Source organism: Brassica napus, chromosome A3 (assembly GCF_020379485.1).
Source record: "Brassica napus cultivar Da-Ae chromosome A3, Da-Ae, whole genome shotgun sequence".
NCBI lineage: Eukaryota > Viridiplantae > Streptophyta > Magnoliopsida > Brassicales > Brassicaceae > Brassica > Brassica napus.
The window spans coordinates 28,555,694-28,576,405 of NC_063436.1; the positions used below are offsets into that span (position 1 = coordinate 28,555,694).

At 32.9% G+C, this 20,712-nt stretch overlaps 4 protein-coding genes across 12 annotated transcripts; 3 read left to right on the top strand and 1 right to left on the bottom strand.

Moving 5' to 3' along the window:
- The first annotated feature begins 508 nt into the window (after positions 1–508).
- On the top strand, positions 509–7,682 carry LOC106441017 (transcription factor bHLH27). 2 transcript variants are annotated; one of them, XM_013882802.3, is made up of 5 exons: positions 509–709; positions 807–972; positions 1,477–1,761; positions 1,850–2,020; positions 7,487–7,682. In XM_013882802.3, the coding sequence occupies exons 1-5, from the start codon at positions 630–632 to the stop codon at positions 7,574–7,576; spliced, it is 792 nt and encodes a 263-aa protein (XP_013738256.1). In that variant the 5' UTR covers positions 509–629; the 3' UTR covers positions 7,577–7,682. The 2 variants fall into 2 exon arrangements, with proteins under 2 accessions (XP_013738256.1, XP_048620561.1); XM_048764604.1 differs by lacking the exon at positions 7,487–7,682 and having other exon boundaries at positions 1,850–5,158.
- Positions 7,683–7,705: 23 nt separating this feature from the next.
- LOC111214323 lies at positions 7,706–11,440 on the bottom strand. 2 transcript variants are annotated; one of them, XM_048764611.1, is made up of 3 exons: positions 8,492–11,440; positions 8,118–8,286; positions 7,706–8,036 (listed from the first exon to the last, which is right to left on the bottom strand). In XM_048764611.1, exon 1 carries the CDS (start codon positions 11,292–11,294, stop codon positions 10,794–10,796), a length of 501 nt encoding a protein of 166 aa, XP_048620568.1. In that variant the 5' UTR covers positions 11,295–11,440; the 3' UTR covers positions 7,706–8,036; positions 8,118–8,286; positions 8,492–10,793. The 2 variants fall into 2 exon arrangements, with proteins under 2 accessions (XP_048620568.1, XP_048620566.1); XM_048764609.1 differs by having other exon boundaries at positions 8,118–11,440.
- Positions 11,441–12,036: 596 nt separating this feature from the next.
- On the top strand, positions 12,037–13,151 carry LOC106441019. The gene is made up of 2 exons (XM_013882803.3): positions 12,037–12,414; positions 12,835–13,151. Exon 1 carries the CDS (start codon positions 12,135–12,137, stop codon positions 12,405–12,407), a length of 273 nt encoding a protein of 90 aa, XP_013738257.1. The 5' UTR covers positions 12,037–12,134; the 3' UTR covers positions 12,408–12,414; positions 12,835–13,151.
- A 2,511-nt stretch (positions 13,152–15,662) lies between these two features.
- Positions 15,663–20,016, top strand: LOC106441016 (subtilisin-like protease SBT2.6). 7 transcript variants are annotated; one of them, XM_013882798.3, is made up of 10 exons: positions 15,663–15,884; positions 16,409–16,627; positions 16,755–16,899; positions 16,985–17,382; positions 17,450–17,545; positions 17,634–17,706; positions 17,797–18,082; positions 18,156–18,481; positions 18,804–19,071; positions 19,148–20,016. In XM_013882798.3, exons 2-10 carry the CDS (start codon positions 16,461–16,463, stop codon positions 19,837–19,839), a joined length of 2,451 nt encoding a protein of 816 aa, XP_013738252.1. In that variant the 5' UTR covers positions 15,663–15,884; positions 16,409–16,460; the 3' UTR covers positions 19,840–20,016. The 7 variants fall into 7 exon arrangements, with proteins under 7 accessions (XP_013738252.1, XP_022572713.1, XP_022572714.1 ...); XM_022716992.2 differs by lacking the exon at positions 15,663–15,884 and adding an exon at positions 15,970–15,988; XM_022716993.2 differs by lacking the exon at positions 15,663–15,884 and adding an exon at positions 16,167–16,185.
- The last annotated feature ends 696 nt before the right edge of the window (positions 20,017–20,712 follow it).

Sequence of the window (20,712 nt, forward strand, 5' to 3'; positions counted from 1 at the left end):
TTTGATTATCATTTTACTGTTGAATATCTCTCTGATTGTAATCGACTTAGTCCATTGGACGCTTAATTTTAATATAAGTATTGGTTGTTCTGAAAAAAAAAAGACTCTTTTTTTTTGAAAAAAAAAAAGACTCTTTCTAACGGAAATCGAACATATGCTCTTTTAGATTTTTACTAAATGATTAAAGAGTTTTAGCCATAAGCCATGTAATTAAACTCCACGTTGGCGACATATACTTTCGATGATATTTGACTCTTTTATACCTTAAATTTATAGTTGTACTATTTTGTAAGGAAACCCCATAAGACTCGAGCATATTGTAAGTGAAAGAGAGATGCCACAGTTTCTGGTTTTTCTTCTTTTTGGGACAAAATAAATCATTTTTCTTAGATCTCTGAATTGAACGGTCAAGATTGTGTATTATTTCAGGAGATTAAGATCCTACATGTCCCACGTGCATAAAAACTGCATCATCTCTCTCTCTCTCTTTCAGAGTCTTTTGTCTATAAAAAGCCTCTCGGCCCACACTTGTTTGAAGACAGTACACTAACTCAAAAGACAGAGAGATAGAGCAAAAGAAACCTTCCATTTCAAGAAAGCATCATTCTTGTTTGTTGGTGTGTCCGAAAATGGAAGATCTTGAAGATGAGTACAAGAATTATTGGGAAACCACAATGTTCTTCCAGAATCAAGAACTCGAATTCGACAGGTATTTTTAGAACATAGCATATCTTTTTTTCTTTTGGTTGTTTGTTTGTTTGTTAGTTAGTCATTATACATTAAATGAGATTGTTTAAATGATTTAGCTGGCCGTTGGAAGAAGCGTTTTCGGGTTCCGGTGACTCGAGTTCGCCGGACGGAGCAGCAACCTCTCCGGCTTCTTCAAAGAACGTTGTCTCCGAGAGGAACCGACGGCAAAAGCTTAACCAGAGACTCTTCGCTCTCCGATCAGTCGTTCCCAACATAACCAAGGTGTGATTCATTCCATTAATGGCTCTCATATTAATTTTATTCAACTGTCTCTTTTAATTTATTTATTTATCCAAATAATTTAATGATAAGTTTCGTCACCAGCAAATATTTTCTTGGGTCAATACATATTAAATAATCTAGTGAACTTTTCTCTTCTTTCTTTTAGAGGAAACAAAACCATTGTTATAGTTAAACCAAATTCTGATCCTCTACAACCATATCAACCGAAACTAAAATATGATTTCGTAAGGGCATAGGCATCTATGGATATCTTAAAGAGTATATTAAGAATAAACAATAATACTAGAATATTAAAAAAAAAATAAGAGAGAAAACGAAAAAGTCTCTCATATAAAAAAATATTTTGAAAAGTGTCAAATTTTGAAAGGGTATCTCATCCAATGTGAATGGGCTAAGTACCTTGATAACATAGTTTGTATACGTGTAATATGATTGATCAGATTTGGATTTACTTCAATTATGTTCTTATACATGTATACACAGTTGGACAAGGCATCTATCGTCAAAGATTCAATCGACTATATGCAAAAACTTATTGATCAAGAGAGAAGACTAGAAGCAGAGATCCGAGAGCTGGAATCACGATCAGTATTGCTAGAAAATCCTATAAAAGATTATGATTGCATCAATAATTTCCTTGAAAATCAGCAGCAAGATCTCTTAGACAATAATGTCACGAGATCAAAGAAGTCCAGGCAGATGGATTACAATACTTCTGGATCATCAGTTGCTGGACTACATAATCAATCCCTCATTGAAGTTCTCGAAGTAAGTCGTATGCATCTTTTGTTATGTCTTTGTTTTGTATATTTACCAATAGTAAAACTTGATTCCAAATTTTTATAAAATGAAAAAGATGAAGGTGACGTGGATGGGAGAGAGGACAGTGGTGGTATGCATAACATGTAGCAAGAGGAGAGAAACAATGTTGCAGCTTTGTAAAGTATTGGAGTCTTTGAATCTCAACATTGTCACTACTAACTTCTCTTCCTTCTCCTCTCGTCTCTCCACCACTCTCTTCCTCCAGGTAACTTTCTCTATCGATCTTTTTTATTTTTACATTTTCAAATGTGTGGTAAATTTGCTACATTTTGTGTTAATTAGCACAAATGTAGTGAAACATATATCACTGTTTGAGGTTAAAGTTTGAACTCTATATAACGGAATTACATTTTTTTTAAATGTCTTGTTTTGGTTCATACTTTTATTTTTCAGTGATCGAATTAAGTTATACTATCTCCGTTTCAAAAATATAATTTTTTTAGTATTTTTCACACATATTAAGAAAACACATTAAACTACCATAATAAATATTTTATTTTCTGTAATTTTCAATAACTTTTAATAAATATTAATTCAATAAAGTCAATTAATTTTTTTGAAGTTTACAACTTTTTTCATAGAAAACACAAAAATACATCTTTGTGAAACAATTTTTTTAATATAAAATTTATCTTAATGGAACGGAGGGAGTATGTTTTTTCGAACAATCAGTTAAGAACATTCTATCAAAAATTGTTTAGATTGATATTCTGATGTTAATTAGCTTTAAAACTAGCTGATGGCACTTGCCGGCTTTAAATACACCGACCAAACATATTTGTCCATTTATTCGGTCACAACTATTAAGATTTTTAGATATTAGTAAATTATATATATATATATATATATATATATATAATTTATACCAAATTTAGACCTTAATATATATTTTTCATTTTGGTAATTTGGGAGAAAAAAATTGTCGCCTGACGGCACGTAGACAACCTTTCAATCAATCAATTATGCGAATAAAAACATAAGACTAAATAGTCAAAACATGCTTTAGTAAAAGTGGATTCATTATTGGTTACAGAAATTGCTTGTTCTTACAAAAATGATTAAAACAATCCAAACTAGCTATTTTTTGGGAAATCACTATCAAATTCAAAAGATAAAACTTTAGACGGGCCCATTTAATTACCACTTTGTTCACACATGCCTCCATTAAGTGGCCCTTAATTCACACTATTACACTTTAAGTATAAGTATTTAACAATCTTGGTTATATATTTCATATCATCTATCTATATATATAAAAATATGTTCGCCTCCCTCCTGTGATGTCACGTCATCAAGTCGTGCGTTATGTGAGTGACACGTGTCCCATTTTATATTTGGGGTCAAAATAAAACAAAAAACTGTCAGGAGTAATTGAACCCAACACATCCAGCACTGATAATTTCTCTTAGAACCACTAGGCTAAAATCACTTTTTATAAATATGAAGCCGCGAAAATACTTATTATCGTGTTGGCTGGAAGCCCATGCTTCTTCTGCTTGTGGCCAGGGCCGGCACTGGACTAATGTCAAGATGAAGATCGTGAAATTAAAAACTTTGCTCCAAACAGTTTTGCAATGTTTCCAACCTTTATAACTTGATGCATATAATATATATCAAAATACATTTGTTGTACACGATTTTATTAGTTTTACTTTTAAAAAAAGGTATTTGCAGTTATAAATGTTTTGTGCCAATGAAGTAATGGTTGAAAAACCTCTATACATATCCCTTTCTTATTATTTGAGGAGCATTAAAAATAAATAACCTTTAGTTCATGTGTTTATTACAAGTGTGCCATTTCTTATGTGGCAACTCCACAAGCTCTCTCACATATTCTATTTAAAACCCCTTTGTTAACTAGAGTAATTACACAACATGCCATTGATCAAAACATTATAATTACCTTAGTTTTGTCTACATTTGTCACATATATACGTTGATACGTATTACATCAAATCTTATCATTTATTTCTTGCGTTAGTTACCTTAACCGAAGTTCTACGTATTATATCAAAAATTTTAAAGTTATGTTAATTACCTTGACTGAAGTTTTTTCATTAATTTGTTTCAATACAAAAACATTACTGACATACGTAGTGGTCTAATTTTTTAATTCAAAAATGAATATAAATGCGAAAAATTAATGTTCGATTATCAACCAAAGTTTGTTTTTCTGTAAAATCCTAAAAATTATTTGATGATCAATACGTGCTCAAGTGATTGATTTTCTTAAAAATGCGAAAAAATATTTGTTCTCTTAAAAATATATCAAGAAAAAAAACTTTTTTTCTTAAAATAGTGAAACAGAAGAACCATGCATACGACATATACTTGCCCCAATTCATTAAATTGCTAGATGATCTCCGCTTTGCGATTGTAGAAACTAAGGTACAATACGATTTTCTGGCATACACATATAAAAACTTACCTTAGGTGATCTATCGTAATTAAGATTTTAACGCCAACTTGCATAATGCAAATAATGGCGGAGCAAATTGCCCATGATTCAAATGTTATTTGCAAGGAAGAAATTGATTGATGATTGGGAAAAATGAAACTTCTAATAACTTTGACATATTTTTAAATTACAAATTTGGTAAACTGATGGTAATAATACGTGATTTGCAAGGACTTGATTTTTGTATATAAGGAACGTATATTAAGGTTCAAATGATTGTAATCAATTAATAATCGTGAACTTTTTTGAATTTGTTCAATTGCGATTGATAAAAGGAAATTTGCATTAACTATTTACAATATTAAAGTAATTCTCAACTAAGATTGGAACGCAAGTTATGTGTAATATTCAATTTAGTTACGACCATTATTTTGAATCTATATGACCACACGGCGATTTTTTTTTAGTATAAATATACGGCTTCTATAATTCAGAAAACTCACCACACATTTTTTCTCGACTTTGCTCATATCAAAACATTCTCTCAAGCAATCAAATGGTTGGCTTTAACTTTGTTTCCGATTTGAAACCATTCAAGACATTGTTTCTTTTATATTTTATTAGTCTATTATTTATGTTTTGTTTTATTTTATATTTATAATTTATTTTATGCAAATAAATATACAATTTTTAAACAAAATTTTCGCAGGTTAATTTAGATTGACATATTAAATTTCGTCTAACCCTTACTTTATAACATATAGTATTTTTTGCTATGACTTTAATTTTTATTATGTCTACATATTAAAAGTGATAATATTTTGAAATCTATTTATTCCGCGCATGGCGCGGGTTATCACCTAGTATCATTTTAAAATAACACCCAACTTCTATATATAGTCAATACATATATCCATGTTATATTCTAGACTAAATATTTTCTCTTTTAAAAATATAGAAAACAGTTTTTTTAGTCTACAAGCAAATGTTGTAGAGCAAGTATGCATTATACAAAATAATATATATTTAAAATTCATACGCAAAAACATAAAAGTTGATATAGACCTCTTTCTGACACATGCACACTCCACTATGAATAAGAATTAAAAAAAAAACAGTATTGTCTTCAAACTTTATCACAAATCCACATTTGTACATCTATAATTATGAGTTGGACAATTAGTTAATTTGATATAATATCAAAGCAAAAATAATCGAAAAACAACTATATCACCGCATACTAATAAGTAACACATAACAGATAACCAAATTCTTGAATCTTAAAACAAATTTCAACTCGAACATTTAGTGAATATCAAATTAACTAATATTCCGCCTGTAGGGCGGGCCGACCCTAGTAATCAATAAACTAAAGCTTCAATTATATTTTGATAAAAAAAAGCTTCAATTATTGAGGTGGCCTCGAGCCCATCACTTCTTTTTGGGCATTGACTTTTCCTAGGGGTTAGATTCTCTCAAAAGCTTTACCTCAATCAAATAAATTTCTGTGGAAGTCGCATCGTGTCGCATAACGCGTCGTCGAAAACGTATAGCAGAACCTGATAAACGTGGCTATTTATAACCTCACACGCTTTTACATTTTGTCTCTTTCCTCGTACAGTTTTGCACGTGATTTTCAGCTTTCTCACAAAAAACATACTAATACTCTTCTTTCACAAAAAGTGTCATTTTAATGATTTTTTCAGAAAATAAAAAATGTTATTTAGAATTCTAAAACAATTAATATTTACTTTGACATTACTATTAGTTATAAAATATGTTGGTTTTATAGATAATTTTATTTATCTCAATACTATTAGTTAAATATGTGTAATTAATTAAAGCATAAATATATATCAATTTTTTAATTTATGTTAAAAATGTTAACAGTTTTTTGCGAAATGGAAAAAATAATAGACAGTTGACAATATTTAACTGTGTTATTCTCGAATTATGTCAAATTTTCATGTGTTTTAACTTCAAATGAAATGATTACAAATATGTTTAATGCAACGTATAATACTTTTTATTTATTTTATGAAAAGCTATAGTAGTCCTAGTGTAGCCCCTTTGTTATTATTCTTTCTGACAAAATTTATATTAAAACAGAACTAAAATATGAGGTATTTCAATCCGTAAACCCTAGCTTTTTCTTTTGTTCTGGGTTTTTGGTAGCTCTTATGTTTGCTATATTTAGTTTGAATAGTTTCTCAGTCTATTTTTCTTATTATAGTATTATGACTTAACATTCTATTTCTTACAGAATTGATTATAATAGTCTGTTGTTGGTTGGAAAAACCAATTACTACAAATATGAATATTTCGTGAATAAAACGAATATAATAATATTGTGTTGTGTTCTCCCACATTTATAACATTTTAGCTCTAATAATATAATCAGGCGCTAAAAGTACAGTAAAGTAGACTATTGAGAAATGGAGTCATGGAAATTGGGGAGTTGGTGAAATCTTACTCCAATAATTTTTTCCTAAAAAGTGGATCATTTCATTTTCCAACCTGTCTTTATCTGTCGTTTTCGAATCATATAAAGCAATTAATTATCCACCTTTTTGCTTCCACGAAAAATAATTATATTAATGCCATTTCTCAAAAATAAATAAATAATTATATTACTTATGCTTGTAGTACATTACTCCATCTATTCATATTATTAATGTTTTATTATAATGCACAGATATTAATTTTTTTTATCAAAAGTATCACTAAATTACAATTTAAAAATAGTTTATTTAATAATAAATAAAAATAATAAAAATTCAACTGATAACATAGTTTTTTAAAATTACATAGATTTGTGCAAACATCATATATTATTAAAAAACAAAACTTTTCTAAAACATCAAGTATATTGAGACGGGCGGAGTATGTTTTATAGTTTTCTTTATTGAATTATCTTTTAAGATTAAATTCTAATAGTCAACTTATATTGAGATTTTTTGTGATCGTTAGTACTTTTAATTTTGGTTAAGATTAAAAGGAAACAGAAACTTTTTGAAACCAAGCTACGTGTTTTCCTATATATAATGAAGTATGTCAGTCAATCAGTCTAGGGTTGGAATGCATTTTACAATGAAATATTGGTCGTAAAAAAAAATTGGTCGTTAAGTAAAAATATAAACATCCTAAATTTTATAACCTAAACTGAGTTTGGACTTCAAAATTTATATTAGAGGAAATATATTGTATGATGTTTTTTTTATTTGTGTCAAGATATATGAACGGGATTTTAAACTATAATGCTGAATTTTGCAGGCGGATGAAGAAGAAAGGAGGACATTAGAGACAAAGATACAAACGGCAATCGCAGCTCATAATGATCCAAGTTGTTTTATCAACTTGTAATTTATTTCTTTGTACTAAAACCTGTTCTTCCATGCAATAATATTTGTGAAGAGGTATTGTTTTGTATGATGGTACTATTGTGTAATGGTGTTTATTCGAGGTTTAATTGGCAATTCAAACCAATCACAATTAGATCAAAACACATTAATAAAAAAGATTGGTGAGAGGACGATAATAGAGAAAGCCAAGCCGTTACAAGCATTTGGCTTTGGATGAAGATGTGAGATCATCAGCTTTAACAATAAACAATGTCTTTTTTGTTGAAGACGATGAGAGTATAGAGTAAAAAAGAGAGTCTAATCTATGTTGTGGAAGCCGGGGAGAAGTGAAGTTATGAAACCGAAAACAATCATCTGAATCTCTTTTACTATCCCCCACCATTGATTCCCTTGTTGCCCTGCATCCGCATTTTCGTTTGCGTTTGCTCTGTTCCCGTTGTCACCTTCATTCTCTTGTCCCTCTGACAAACAAGTTGCTTCTGCATAAGTTGTTGCTGTGATGACTACAGAGGGAAAGATAGATTGCAAAAGTAATATATTACCGAGAGCTGCATCTTCGTTTAGTGGCACTGCAGCTGCAGGATCATTATCAGCAGGTCGATTAGGTCGAGGTGGTGGTGGTACTGCAGCTCTCTGCATACCTTGTGAGAGCCATCGCACAAACGGAGCAAGAGCTCCAGTCTGGTATCTGTCTCATTACTTGGTCTAGCTCTAAACCAAAAAATATATAAAAAAAACCATCAACCCCAAAAGAAAAGACACAATACCAAAGCCTATAAACTAAGTCAAACCACCAGTGATTTGACTTAAATGAGGCAAAAGGATCAAACTTTGCAATTACAAGATCAAGCCTATAGTTTTCTACACTTAAAGTCATCTAAAGTATCAGACTTTTAAGTTAATTCGTATGGCTAACCAATGAATATGATTACGTGGGGATATTGTAAGTGAGAGGGATGAGATAGTTTGAGGAAAGAGGAGCTCCAAATTGGTGATGATGCACAGGAACCGCGTAGATCCCAGCTCCACGGTTCGTTTGTTCATCGTACGGTCCAGGTTTCAACCCGGGAGCAAGAGGTTGCTGTAACAACGCTGAAAAAGAAGACAAATTCTCGCCGAGGAGATGATGAATTGCTCTGCTCATTCGCCAGCTCCTCCAATAATGTTCTGACACGTCATCACTTATTTTTTATTTCTGGTAAATTGCACACAAACTCCTTGTCTTTACAAAATAATTAATTTTTACCTAGTTATTTTGTTTTGTACTAGTTTCCAGTTTATCGATCCAAATCGGTTTGGCTTTTGTTTTGTAACCAAACAAAGAATCCGACTACAATTCAAATTGAAGATTGGTTTGGTTTTACCAAAAGGAGTGGGGGCCGTAAACATGAAGCAACAAATTTATGAATTAGTGTCTACACTTGAGTACTGAGCACACCTATATTACCAAATTTGATGTTGATAACCTGAGATTTTGGGAGCTACAGATAGTTTAAGAAAGATTTTTATAGTTTAGGGGTTTAATTTATTTTTATTTTTTTACAAATTTTGAGCTTTATTTATGCATAATTTTTTCAAAAGTTTTGGAGGTTTGGCCCATGACTCTGCATTGACATAACAGATGCTAGTGCCACAAATTTGGATGATAAGTTCATGGTAGTGATGACATGATTAAAGCAATTTTACAATTCATTCTCACATCAAGGTATCCTATGGGCCTGCGAATGGATTGAGTTGTGTGATTTGTGAACTTGAGACAATGGAGGAATATAAAGGCTAACTAGATTTTGATCCGCGCTTCGTAAGCGCGGGTATTTTTTTGTTGATCCTTTTGACAAAATTTTCTTGAATTTAATTTTTACTAAATAAATAATTTTTAAGTTGATTTATCATAGTGTTTGAGTTTGAAGCAGCATTTTTATATCCAATCCCGACTCATGGTCGCAACTCGACGACCCAGAATATAATCCAGTTCACATTTATAAAAAATATGATAAATCTAATAACAATCCAAAAATTTGCTATTAACCTGTAATATGATACCGATTGATCTCATATAAACTCAAAAAAAACATGATAAAACTTTTTTGATTAAATTTTTCATATATTTAGAAAACTAAAATTGATAACATTATATTATATCATTCGAAAAAATGTCAACAGAAAAAAAAATATTGATATAACAGTATTAGTTTATTTTTGTTATAAATAACTTAATATAAGTTTGTGTTTTCATTTTTAGGTTTAAAAGTTAATTTTATAATATTTTTTCTTTAATTATTTACTATGTTAATTTTTAGGTAAAATTTTAATTTGGTTTTACGGAACATTAAAAAAAATGTTAATTTTTAGGTAAAATTTTTAGGTTTAAAAGTTAATTTTATAATATTTTTTCTTTAATAATTTATTATGTTAATTTTTAGGTAAAATTATTATTTGGTTTTACAGAATATTCAAAAAAAAGATTTATGATGGATGAAAATTAAAATCAATGATATTCAAATATGTATATGATATATGGTTTACAGTATAGTATTTTAGTCTATATTAGAATTTTTTTGTTATATTGAATATATGCATAATATTTGAATGATTTATTTCGAATATTGATACATAGGTTTTTTAAAAATAATTCGATGTTATTTTGTTTGTTAATATATACCCTTTTATTTCTTTCAGTTCTGAATGATTTTGAATTACAGAAAAAACATAGATAAGTTGTTAATTAGTATAAAAATCTTAGTGCATTTTTAGTATGTTTACTTAGTCCACGGTTAGAATAAATATTTATTCTTTGTGATTTGATTCAAAATTCGAAATGAATAAATATTAAATAACCGCTCTTGTATTTGGTAAAATACCATACTGACCTATTATTGTGGGGTAAAGTATAATTACTTTGATCGATTTTATTGTTAGCTTAAATGTAGTTAAATCCCAAAAACTAAAAGAATATTCTGCTATTAATGAATGTTTTATTCTCTGTTAATATTATTGATACTATATAAAAGAAGACATGTTAAATTTCTAACAAATAAGTCCAACAACTTTTTGTAAATAGATTTTTTAGGAATGCTTCCTTTTTAATAGTATTGATTTCCACGTGAACCCATATATTTCTCAAAACATATTCCATGTAAAACTTTTTCTTAACCAATTTTAAAATACTAAAAATAGAAAGAAACACAAAGTAGAAAAGCGAATAAAAGGTAACTTTATTAATATAGATCGTCGCCACCGTAACGAGAGAAGTTAAAGGGAGAAGCAATACGATGGATAACAATGGAAGGAGACACAAACAAATCTGGCTCCGAGACGAGAACGCCATCTAGTGTAAAACCCGAAGCTGAGTTGTTGGTTACAAGGATGGAGTTCCCAGAGAGAAGCGTTGGGATGCGAGAGAGAGGCTCCATGAGGGTTATGTTGTAGAAGTGGAGCAGCTGTGGGACGATGTGGTAAGCAGCTACGAGCGGTGACGTTGCGTTGATTCCTTCGACTGGTGTTTTGGGGAGGAAGAGGGTTGAAGTGAGAACTTGGCCGTGTATCTCGTCGTTTGTTGCGAGGAAAGCTGGGCTCCAATCTTCGAAACTTCCTCCGGAGATCATTGCGTCTATGATTTTGATTACGAGTTTGTCTTGATCGGATGCAAGCGAAGTGGACGATGTAGTGGTGATGGTGATGAGGAGGAGGAGAAGGGGAAAGTGTTTGTTGCTTGCCATGTAAGAAATTAGATGAAACCTAAGTTTCTTTAGGTTAAGAAAAGATGGTGATTGGAAAATTGTTGGAGTGTTTGAGGTTTTTTTTATTTGTTTATTTATTCATATAGGAGAATAAGATGGGAATTTTAAGGTGAGGAGCAGTAGTAGTTGGATCATGTAAACTAGTTTTGTATTTGGTTTTGTAGTTGGACAATGCAAAAGCTGTAGTATGTATTCAAGTGCATTTTACATGAGTCATGGCTGATTTGAACTACAATTTTGAGTTTTTTTTTTCCACAAAATATAGCAATATATATGATTAAATATGAATCTGCATTGATGATGAATGTTGATGATGGGATGATGATTGCAAGAGGATTCTAAACATCTGGTAGTGATAATAGTGATTTAAGTATAAGACCTAAAACTATCTTCAATTCATCTCTATATTATTTTTTAAAGTAGCTAAACTCTATTATATAGAGATAATAATAAAATTGTTATAGTTTGTAGAAAAACATAGAAAATTGCTATTTTCACTTTTATTTATAAGAAAAATAAAATAAAATAGTTGGTGATTTTTGCTCGAATGTAAAACATTTTTATAGAAAAAGTTTGGAAATGCTCTAATAATCAACAATTTATCTCCGGTTTATCGTTCAGAACCGAACAAACCAGTACCTAACAATCAATCTAAAACCAATTCAAAATTATCAAATTAAACCGAATTAAACCAAAACAAAAAAGCAAACCGAAACTCATTCAGTTTATTGTCAGCTTATCTCTCGATCCCCAATTCGTGGATTAGGTTTTAACTTTTATACATCTCGTCGCGCAAACAACGAATCGAGATAAAAAAAAATGGCGATGAGAAGAGTATACAGCGAGATCAAAGGCAAGAAGGTGAAGGAGCTTCCTGCCTATTTCAAATCGTCGTTTTCAACGCAGTCCGTGAAGACGTATGTGAAGAAAGGTCTCGATAACTACAACGACAAGTACATCCAGACCAGCTCCGTCCAGCCTCTCCTCCATATCTGCTTCGGAGGCATGGCCTTCTCTTACCTCGTCGCTCTCCCCAACGAGCGTCGCCACCTCGAGCACCAGCAGCATGCCAAGGAGCACGGTGGCCATTGATCTCCAGGTCTGTTTGATTAATTGCATAATCGTTTATACATCTTTTGTGATTTGTATCTGTGAAATAATAGATTTTTAGAGTCAAAGTTGATTTTTTTTTTTAATTATAAGAAAATGATTCAGTTAATTGGTTTGATTATAAAGGATCCATCTTTCGTTCTTTGTATGTAGTTTATCTGTTGAAATATTTAATTTTTTTTCTTATTATTTATCTGATTTCATTTGATTTGGATGTGTAATGTTTAGTTTTTATGATCAATTTAGGTTCTTGGGCAGTTCTGTAATGACTAACATCACATTGATCTCTTTTTGTCGTTTTGTGTTTGATGGTTGGATGTGAAGTGATACTATGATGGTCTGGTTCTTTTATTCACGTCTTGATATTATCCTTGTAACAGTTTACTCTTGCTTCTGTTTATGAATGCAGATGTTGGTTTCTGCGATGTTGGTGACTGAGCATTGCACGTCTTGTTTTTTTTCTTCTTGATTCTCCTGGATTGATATTATTGTTGATCTAAAGGAAAACCTTTTTTTTTTTTTTTTTTCAAAACTGATGGTTGATATTGATGAATAATGAAACTGTTGTTTTCTTTTGATCGTAATAAGCTGTGGATTCGGCATTTTGTTTTGTCTTATTTAAGTGTTTCAGTTTGATCTATTTGATACTTGTATCAAAGTAGAACATAATGTATAATCGATTATATCACCATCTATCTGAGAAATATCAGAACCCGTTGAAACTTATAAGTTCTGAGATAACATTTTTCGTTGAAAACTTGAAATCTCGACTGTTCTCTGCCCACATCTGCAATCAAAGTCGACTGCCTTTTTTACCAATAATATTCTTTGGACCTTCGAACAACCGAAGGTAGTTCTGAGATAGATTAGTCACTAGAGATGGGTGGGCTTGCTTAGTGGAAAACTCTTCTTTCTTGGAGAGCTACTCTGTTAAAATAACTTAATCCCAAGCCCAAGCCCGAATTGACTCTATTTTACAAGTTTTTATTTTATTTTAGAAGTTACGTCTAGTCGAAAACACTTTTGGGAGTATTATCATAATATGGTGACATATCTTCACGGGAAAGCCAAAGCATCTTCACCTTTCTCATCATGACTAGTATTAAGCTACTATAAATCAAGAATTCACGATAGTTCCGTCTTTTATCAACATAGCCAAGACGAATTTTCATTGTTGTCTTCTAGCATTAGTCATTTTCAAGCAAATGATACGTGATACTTGGTTAGGTTGTATGTTATAGTACATATAAATAATTGTGTGTATAGATAGATGAAATAAATTCTCAATTAAATAGCATTTTTGTCGTTACACCTAATTCAATATAATCAATAAATGGTATGTAGACTCACGAAAAGTTAGCTGTCACGATTTCGCACATTGCAAATTGATTCTACAACCCCTTTTGACCGAAAGGCAGTACAAAGTTTCTCTGATAATCATCAACAACTGTTTCCATAATCAAAGGGTAAAATATGCAATAAAATCAATATATTTTCTCTTGAAAAAATCATAACTTTTTAGAATTTTGTCAATAATACACTTTGTTTGGCAGTGCCAACAAATGTAATAATCAAGAAAAGCTACATTTTTTTTTTAATAATCATGTTGTTGTATATTTAACTGTAAAACACTTTATTAATCTAATATATTTATATAAATTGACATATCATGCAAACATGCATAAAACTAAACATATTACTAATCTATCAATCATTTGATGATGCAACTGATTTGTAAAAAAAATAAACTCAATACTTTTATACAACTAGATGAGTTCCACAATAAAACTCAAACTAATCCTAAAAACCCTTCAAAAATAATTTTTTTTGCCGCTTAAAATTTAACAAGATATCATCTATAACCTATAACATTCGATACCGTCGACGGACTTATTAGATAGACATTTTATATCTCTATTAACGTGCTAATGCCGGTGAAAAATCCCAAAACAAGTTCAGCTTATATGCTCACATGTCGACAAATTAAACCAAAGATTAGGCCATTAAATAGTTAATAAATGAAACACTGTGGGAAGTTTTTTTGGTTGGTGCAAGAGAACTTAGAGAAGGAATCAAATGTTTTGGACAAGAAGAAAGGTCACATGACACATGATGTGTTTCAACTACACGACATAGCCCTCCCTCACATGTGCCTTTGGATGCTTAACTTTATACGACCACGTATACCTCCAACTTACTTAACTATATTACAAATACTTTCATATTGACAAATCAAAGCTTAGAACTTAGTCAAATAACATATGATTTTTAAAACTACTAATCCAAATTCTCAGTTGAGTCTCTTACAAACTATCTACCATTTTTCTCTTCATAATTATGTCATAGGACCATAATAGAGTAAAAAAAATGTTCAATGTAATCCAAAAAGAAACACAATCAAGTGCTATCAACTGTGTTCATAATAATGATTTTGGAGGGAAAACGCGTTATGTGATTGAAAAATGAATTCTAATCAAACATCATTAACATTTACTTTATGTCTCTCTCTAGATAAATTAATGATCTTTTATAACGTTTTCTACTTTTCTTTACGGATCATCAATTACTAAGTCAAACTCTCTTTTGCTATCCCTCCTTGGACTTTTCTTCTCTAACCTCTTTTGCTACATTACATGTATATATTAATTAAGAACATAAATATTTTTTAAAAAAGTTAAAGATGTGAGAACTGCCATTATCGACGGTTCGTTGTCTGCTTGACATTGAAGAAAAATAGTTAAAACTAGGTGACTTGTCCGCATATAAGGGCTTAATCGCTTTACGAATATTCATTAGTTTATTTTTAATTAGTTCAAAAGCCAGCATAATTATTATTGATGTTTTCAAAAAAATTAAATCTAACATATATATAACAAAAATCTAATTAAATATATATGTTTAATTAAAATTTATTAAGGATAACATTGACTTTAACTACTTAATTTATTATAATTGTTCTATATTTTATTTTTAGATTTTATAATTAAAATATATGTTTTAAGATAACAACACAATATATAAGAATTTTTTTTTTTAAAGTTAATATTATTAATAAAAATTCGTTTTTGATTATATAATTAATAACATATAAAATTTATTAAGGGTATTATAGATATTAACCGTTCTAACTTTCAACGTGAGAGGTTCGCTATACCATTTAAAAGGATCTAATAAAAAGAATAAAACTGCTTGACATTGAAGAAATAATTAAAATTAAAAATAAATAATAAAAAGAACAAAAACCCTAAATCTCAAATTCCCCACACACACACACTCTCTCTCTTTCCATGTCTCACTGACAACTTCACACTTATTTACATTGCAGGACTCTTTACATCAGATTGGTATCTATCAGCACATCTGATGCACGTACAGTGACTAAATTTGGAATCTTTGGTCGGTTTGATCTAAACCGTAAATCTCACCATTTCCTACTTGATTCGTTTCGTGAATCAGAGAGTAAGTTGTTAAAGTTTCTCTCTTTATCCTTTTTTTTGGCTTTTATATCCCATTCAACCTTCAATTCAAATCAAGATGATCCCTTGCTTGGAAGATTTGTGAAAGTGTGTTCATTTTTCTTCTTATCTCAAAGTACATTGATGTGTTGCTTTGTTTTGGTATGTTTTAGTCTAGAAAAGGTTGGGTTTTTTTTTTAACCAATCTACTGCAGTATCTGTCTTTGTTTCAAGTGGGGCTGGTTAGAGTTATCCCCAAAGTCTCTCTATCTTTGGCGTTAATTGAGAGTTGGCTTTTTCTTCATGTGCGTGGTTCCTCTCTAAAGTTAAAGCAAAATCAGATCTTTTTAAAGTTTTGTCCTTTATCACTGTGGAAGAGAGCAAAACTGTTTGGACCTAAGCTCTATTGAGTGTGTGAGATTGGCTGATCAGTGTTATCTTTGAATGTTTATCTAGTGGTGGTCTCTCTCAAGTGACTGTTTCTGTTCTTTCAGGGATGCTAATGCTTTTCTTTTTTTGATACTTCAGATTGAGTCTATAGCATAACTGAGCTGGTGCTTCTTTGGTGAGAAGAAGCAAGATGGATATGGGTTGTAAAGTTGTCGTCTTTTTCGCAATTTTGTACACTGTGACGGCAGAGATTTACATTGTGACTATGGAAGGAGATCCAATCATTAGTTACAAAGGCGGTGTTAATGGTTTTGAAGCAACTGCTGTTGAATCTGATGAGAAAATCGATACAACAAGGTACCCTGTGGCCTATGTTTTCTCCTCTTTCAAGCACAATCTTATTAACAGCTAGGCTTTACTTAATGGTTATTGATGTGTATCACAGTTCCTTGGCATCTTCTTTAATGTTGCTTGCTTGTCACAGTGACTTAGTAACTTCCTATGGGCGTCACCTTGAGAGGAAACACGATATGCTTCTCGGAATGCTCTTTAAGGAAGGATCATACAAAAAGCTCTACAGCTACAAACACCTCATCAATGGATTCGCAGCTCATCTCTCCCCTGATCAGGTGAAACCTGATTCAAGATTGTCTCTACTACTTTCATTTGAGTATGTATCTCGTAGTTGCTTACACCATTCCTCTACATTAGTAGGCGGAGATGCTTCGCCGCTCGCCCGGTGTGAAGTCTGTGAGCAGAGACTGGAAAGTGAGGAAGCTCACAACACACACGCCACAGTTCTTGGGACTACCAACCGATGTCTGGCCGACAGGTGGCGGTTACGACAGAGCAGGAGAAGATATTGTCATTGGCTTTATAGACTCTGGGATTTTCCCACATCACCCTAGCTTTGCCTCTCACCATACCTCGGTGCCTTATGGTCCTCATCCTAGCTACAAAGGGAAATGCGAAGATGATCCTCGCACTAAGCTTAGCTTCTGCAACGGGAAGATCATAGGAGCTCAGCATTTCGCTGAAGCTGCTAAAGCTGCTGGTGCGTTTAACCCTGATGTTGACTTTGCTTCACCAATGGATGGTGATGGACATGGAAGGTTCGTCTAAGTTTTGTTTAGTAATGCTTTCTTTTGTTGGTTATTGAATATGATTTGGCCGTTTCAGTCATACGGCAGCTATTGCAGCTGGGAATAACGGTGTTCCGGTGAGGATGCATGGGTATGAGTTTGGGAAAGCAAGTGGGATGGCTCCTCGTGCTAGGTAGATAGATAATTTCTAAACTGATGGCTTTGAACGCGTTCTCTTTGCGTGTCTTTATAAGTGAAATGCTGTTTTTTTTTTGTTGCAGGATTGCTGTTTACAAAGCTCTCTACCGGCTTTTCGGAGGGTTTGTATCGGATGTGGTCGCTGCCATTGATCAGGTATGCAATAACTTAGCACTGTATGATGAGATGAGGCTCCCTCTTGCTGCACTTGGTTACATCTTTGCTTATTTGTTCTTTTGTGAGCAGGCTGTTCATGATGGAGTTGATATATTGAGCCTCTCGGTTGGTCCAAACAGTCCTCCAACTACTACGAAGACAACGTTCTTAAACCCATTTGATGCTACGCTTCTTGGAGCCGTGAAAGCTGGTGTGTTCGTTGCTCAAGCTGCTGGAAATGGAGGCCCCTTTCCGAAAACTTTGGTTTCGTACAGCCCTTGGATAACTACTGTTGCTGCTGCAATCGATGACCGCAGATACAAGAACCACCTGACCCTTGGAAATGGAAAAATGCTTGCCGGAATAGGATTATCTCGTAAGTTTTTCTCCTTTCTTCTGCTCTGCTTTGTGGAACATTCCTTTAATTATAACATTTGTGTGTTGTGCAGCTTCTACTAGACCTCACCGTTCTTACAAGATGGTTTCAGCAAATGATGTTCTGCTTGGTTCTTCTGGTGTGAGATACAATCCGTCGGATTGCCAGAAGCCAGAGGTTTTGAACAAGAAGTTGGTTGAAGGAAACATACTGCTTTGTGGATATTCTTTTAACTTTGTTGCTGGTTCGGCTTCCATCAAGAAAGTTGCTGAAACTGCTAGGCATCTTGGAGCCGCTGGTTTTGTTCTTGTTGTTGAGAATGTTTCTCCAGGAACAAAATTTGATCCTGTCCCTTCTGGCATTCCAGGGATCCTCATTACAGATGTCTCAAAGTCAATGGTAAATACAGTATCTAGCTTCAGCATTTAGTTTTAGGTTCGGTTCGGTTTGGCTTTTTCGAATTTCAGTTTTCGTTTTTTGGTTCTGTAGATATAAGAATTGTTCAATTATTTATGAATTTTTGTCCGGTTATTTCGGTTTTTCGCTCTACAGATATAGAAACTGTTCGGTTATTTATGAAATTTGACTCGGTTTCAGTTTGGTTATTTCGGTTTTCTGTTTGTTAACAATGTTAGGAATCAATTAATATTGGTAAAATTTTGGGTCCAAACACTTAGTCCTATTTTTCTCAACTTGGTATTGTTTTTATTGTCTTCTGTAGGATTTGATTGATTACTACAATGTGACAACCTCAAGAGACTGGATGGGAAGAGTAAAGAGCTTTAATGCTGAAGGAAGCATAGGAGACGGTTTGGAACCCATTCTTCACAAATCAGCACCTGAAGTGGCTCTTTTCTCAGCTAGAGGGCCCAACACCAAAGACTTCAGCTTTCAGGATGCTGATCTCCTCAAACCAGACATTCTTGCTCCAGGCTCTCTGATCTGGTCTGCTTGGTCTCAAAATGGAACAGACGAGGCTAACTATGTCGGTATGCACTTCCTCAAATCCTGTCCGAATCATACACTTAAGTACACTCTTGTTTAGTCTTATCTACTATTGAGCAGGCGAAGGATTTGCACTAATCTCTGGCACAAGCATGGCTGCACCACACATAGCGGGCATAGCTGCCCTGGTGAAGCAGAAGCATCCTCAGTGGAGTCCAGCTGCTATCAAATCAGCTTTGATGACGACTTCAACAGTCATGGACCGAGCAGGAAGGCCTCTCCAAGCGCAGCAGTACTCCGAAACAGAGACAATGACGCTTGTCAAAGCAACTCCGTTTGATTATGGAAGCGGTCACGTCAATCCAAGCGCTGCTCTAGACCCTGGTCTCGTCTTCGATGCAGGCTACGAAGACTACTTAGGTTTCTTGTGCACCACGCCAGGTATCAACGCTCACGAGATAAGGAACTTCACGAACACTCCCTGCAATTACAAAATGAGGCATCCTTCGAACTTCAACTCGCCGTCTATAGCCGTCTCTCATCTGGTGAGAACACAGACCGTGACCAGGAGAGTGACGAATGTTGCGGAAGAGGAGGAAACTTACACGATCACATCGAGGATGGAGCCATCTATTGCCATTGAAGTGAGTCCTCCTGCTATGACGCTTAGGGCGGGAGCTTCTAGAGAGTTCTCGGTGACTCTGACGGTGAGATCAGTGACCGGAGTTTATAGCTTCGGAGAGGTTACGTTGAAAGGAAGCCGAGGGCATAAAGTGAGTCTCCCAGTGGTTGCCTTGGGACAAAAGCGATGAAGAAAATGAATGTGAGGTTTTTGTAATATTATTATTGTTATTTTTGTAATACGCAGTAATAATAATAAAAAAGTTAGTTTTGTCTGAGTAAAAAAGGAATAACACAGTTTGTATAATTAGTAATATTTGTTTGTTTTATAAGAACCTTGAGGAGATAATAGTAATATAATTATATGATATAATTATCTTTCTACTTCTGGTACCATGTTTGTTTAGAAGCGTAGCATGCAAGTAACCGAGGAGGTCATTTTGCACATGATCTACTTGGAATTGGTCACAAGTGCAGGTTGGCTTAAGCAGTTGTAACGTTCCACTTCTCAGATGGAGCAGAGCTGTCGCTAGATGTGAAGACCATTTTCTTGAAGGTTTGCACCATATGTGTTCTGCTTAACCGTGACTTGAGTCATGGTTAAGCAGAAAGCACCCGGTTTAATCGACTTCTAGAATACACTCTTCACGTCTATGGACAACTCTGATCCAAATGAGAAATGAAACGTTGCAGTATGGACAAAATCCGGCTAAAAATCTACATCGTGGGACTTCATCTGCATATCTTCACATGAGTCACATCTGCTCTCCATCTGAAACCTTTTATCGAAAGATGCAAACATGGAGGGCTACAAATATAATGGAGATCTTAAGAGAGGTTTGGTCGAGTCTAGATAAATTGTTAGTTGTTTAAAATCTACATTGTTTCGACGTGGTTATAATCTCAAAGAAGAGTAGTTGCATGTTAGGACGTTTCTTTGGTTAAAGCAATTAATAAATGTGTAAGATCACTACTCAAAAACCATGAATATATATATATATATATATATATATATATATATGTTCTATAAAATATTTGAGGTCAAGACTCAAAAACGAATAAAA

Bases quoted from the DNA above. Each gene is read 5' to 3' on its own strand.
- LOC106441017 (XM_048764604.1), top strand. From the start codon at position 630: ATGGAAGATCTTGAAGATGAGTACAAGAATTATTGGGAAACCACAATG. The intron at 710-806 runs GTATTTTTAGAA...TAAATGATTTAG, and splicing joins CAAGAACTCGAATTCGACAG to CTGGCCGTTGGAAGAAGCGT. The intron at 973-1,476 runs GTGTGATTCATT...ATGTATACACAG, and splicing joins TCGTTCCCAACATAACCAAG to TTGGACAAGGCATCTATCGT.
- LOC111214323 (XM_048764611.1), bottom strand. From the start codon at position 11,294: ATGGCAAGCAACAAACACTTTCCCCTTCTCCTCCTCCTCATCACCATC.
- LOC106441019 (XM_013882803.3), top strand. From the start codon at position 12,135: ATGGCGATGAGAAGAGTATACAGCGAGATCAAAGGCAAGAAGGTGAAG.
- LOC106441016 (XM_013882798.3), top strand. From the start codon at position 16,461: ATGGATATGGGTTGTAAAGTTGTCGTCTTTTTCGCAATTTTGTACACT. The intron at 16,628-16,754 runs GTACCCTGTGGC...TGCTTGTCACAG, and splicing joins GAGAAAATCGATACAACAAG to TGACTTAGTAACTTCCTATG. The intron at 18,083-18,155 runs GTAAGTTTTTCT...TGTGTTGTGCAG, and splicing joins TGCCGGAATAGGATTATCTC to CTTCTACTAGACCTCACCGT.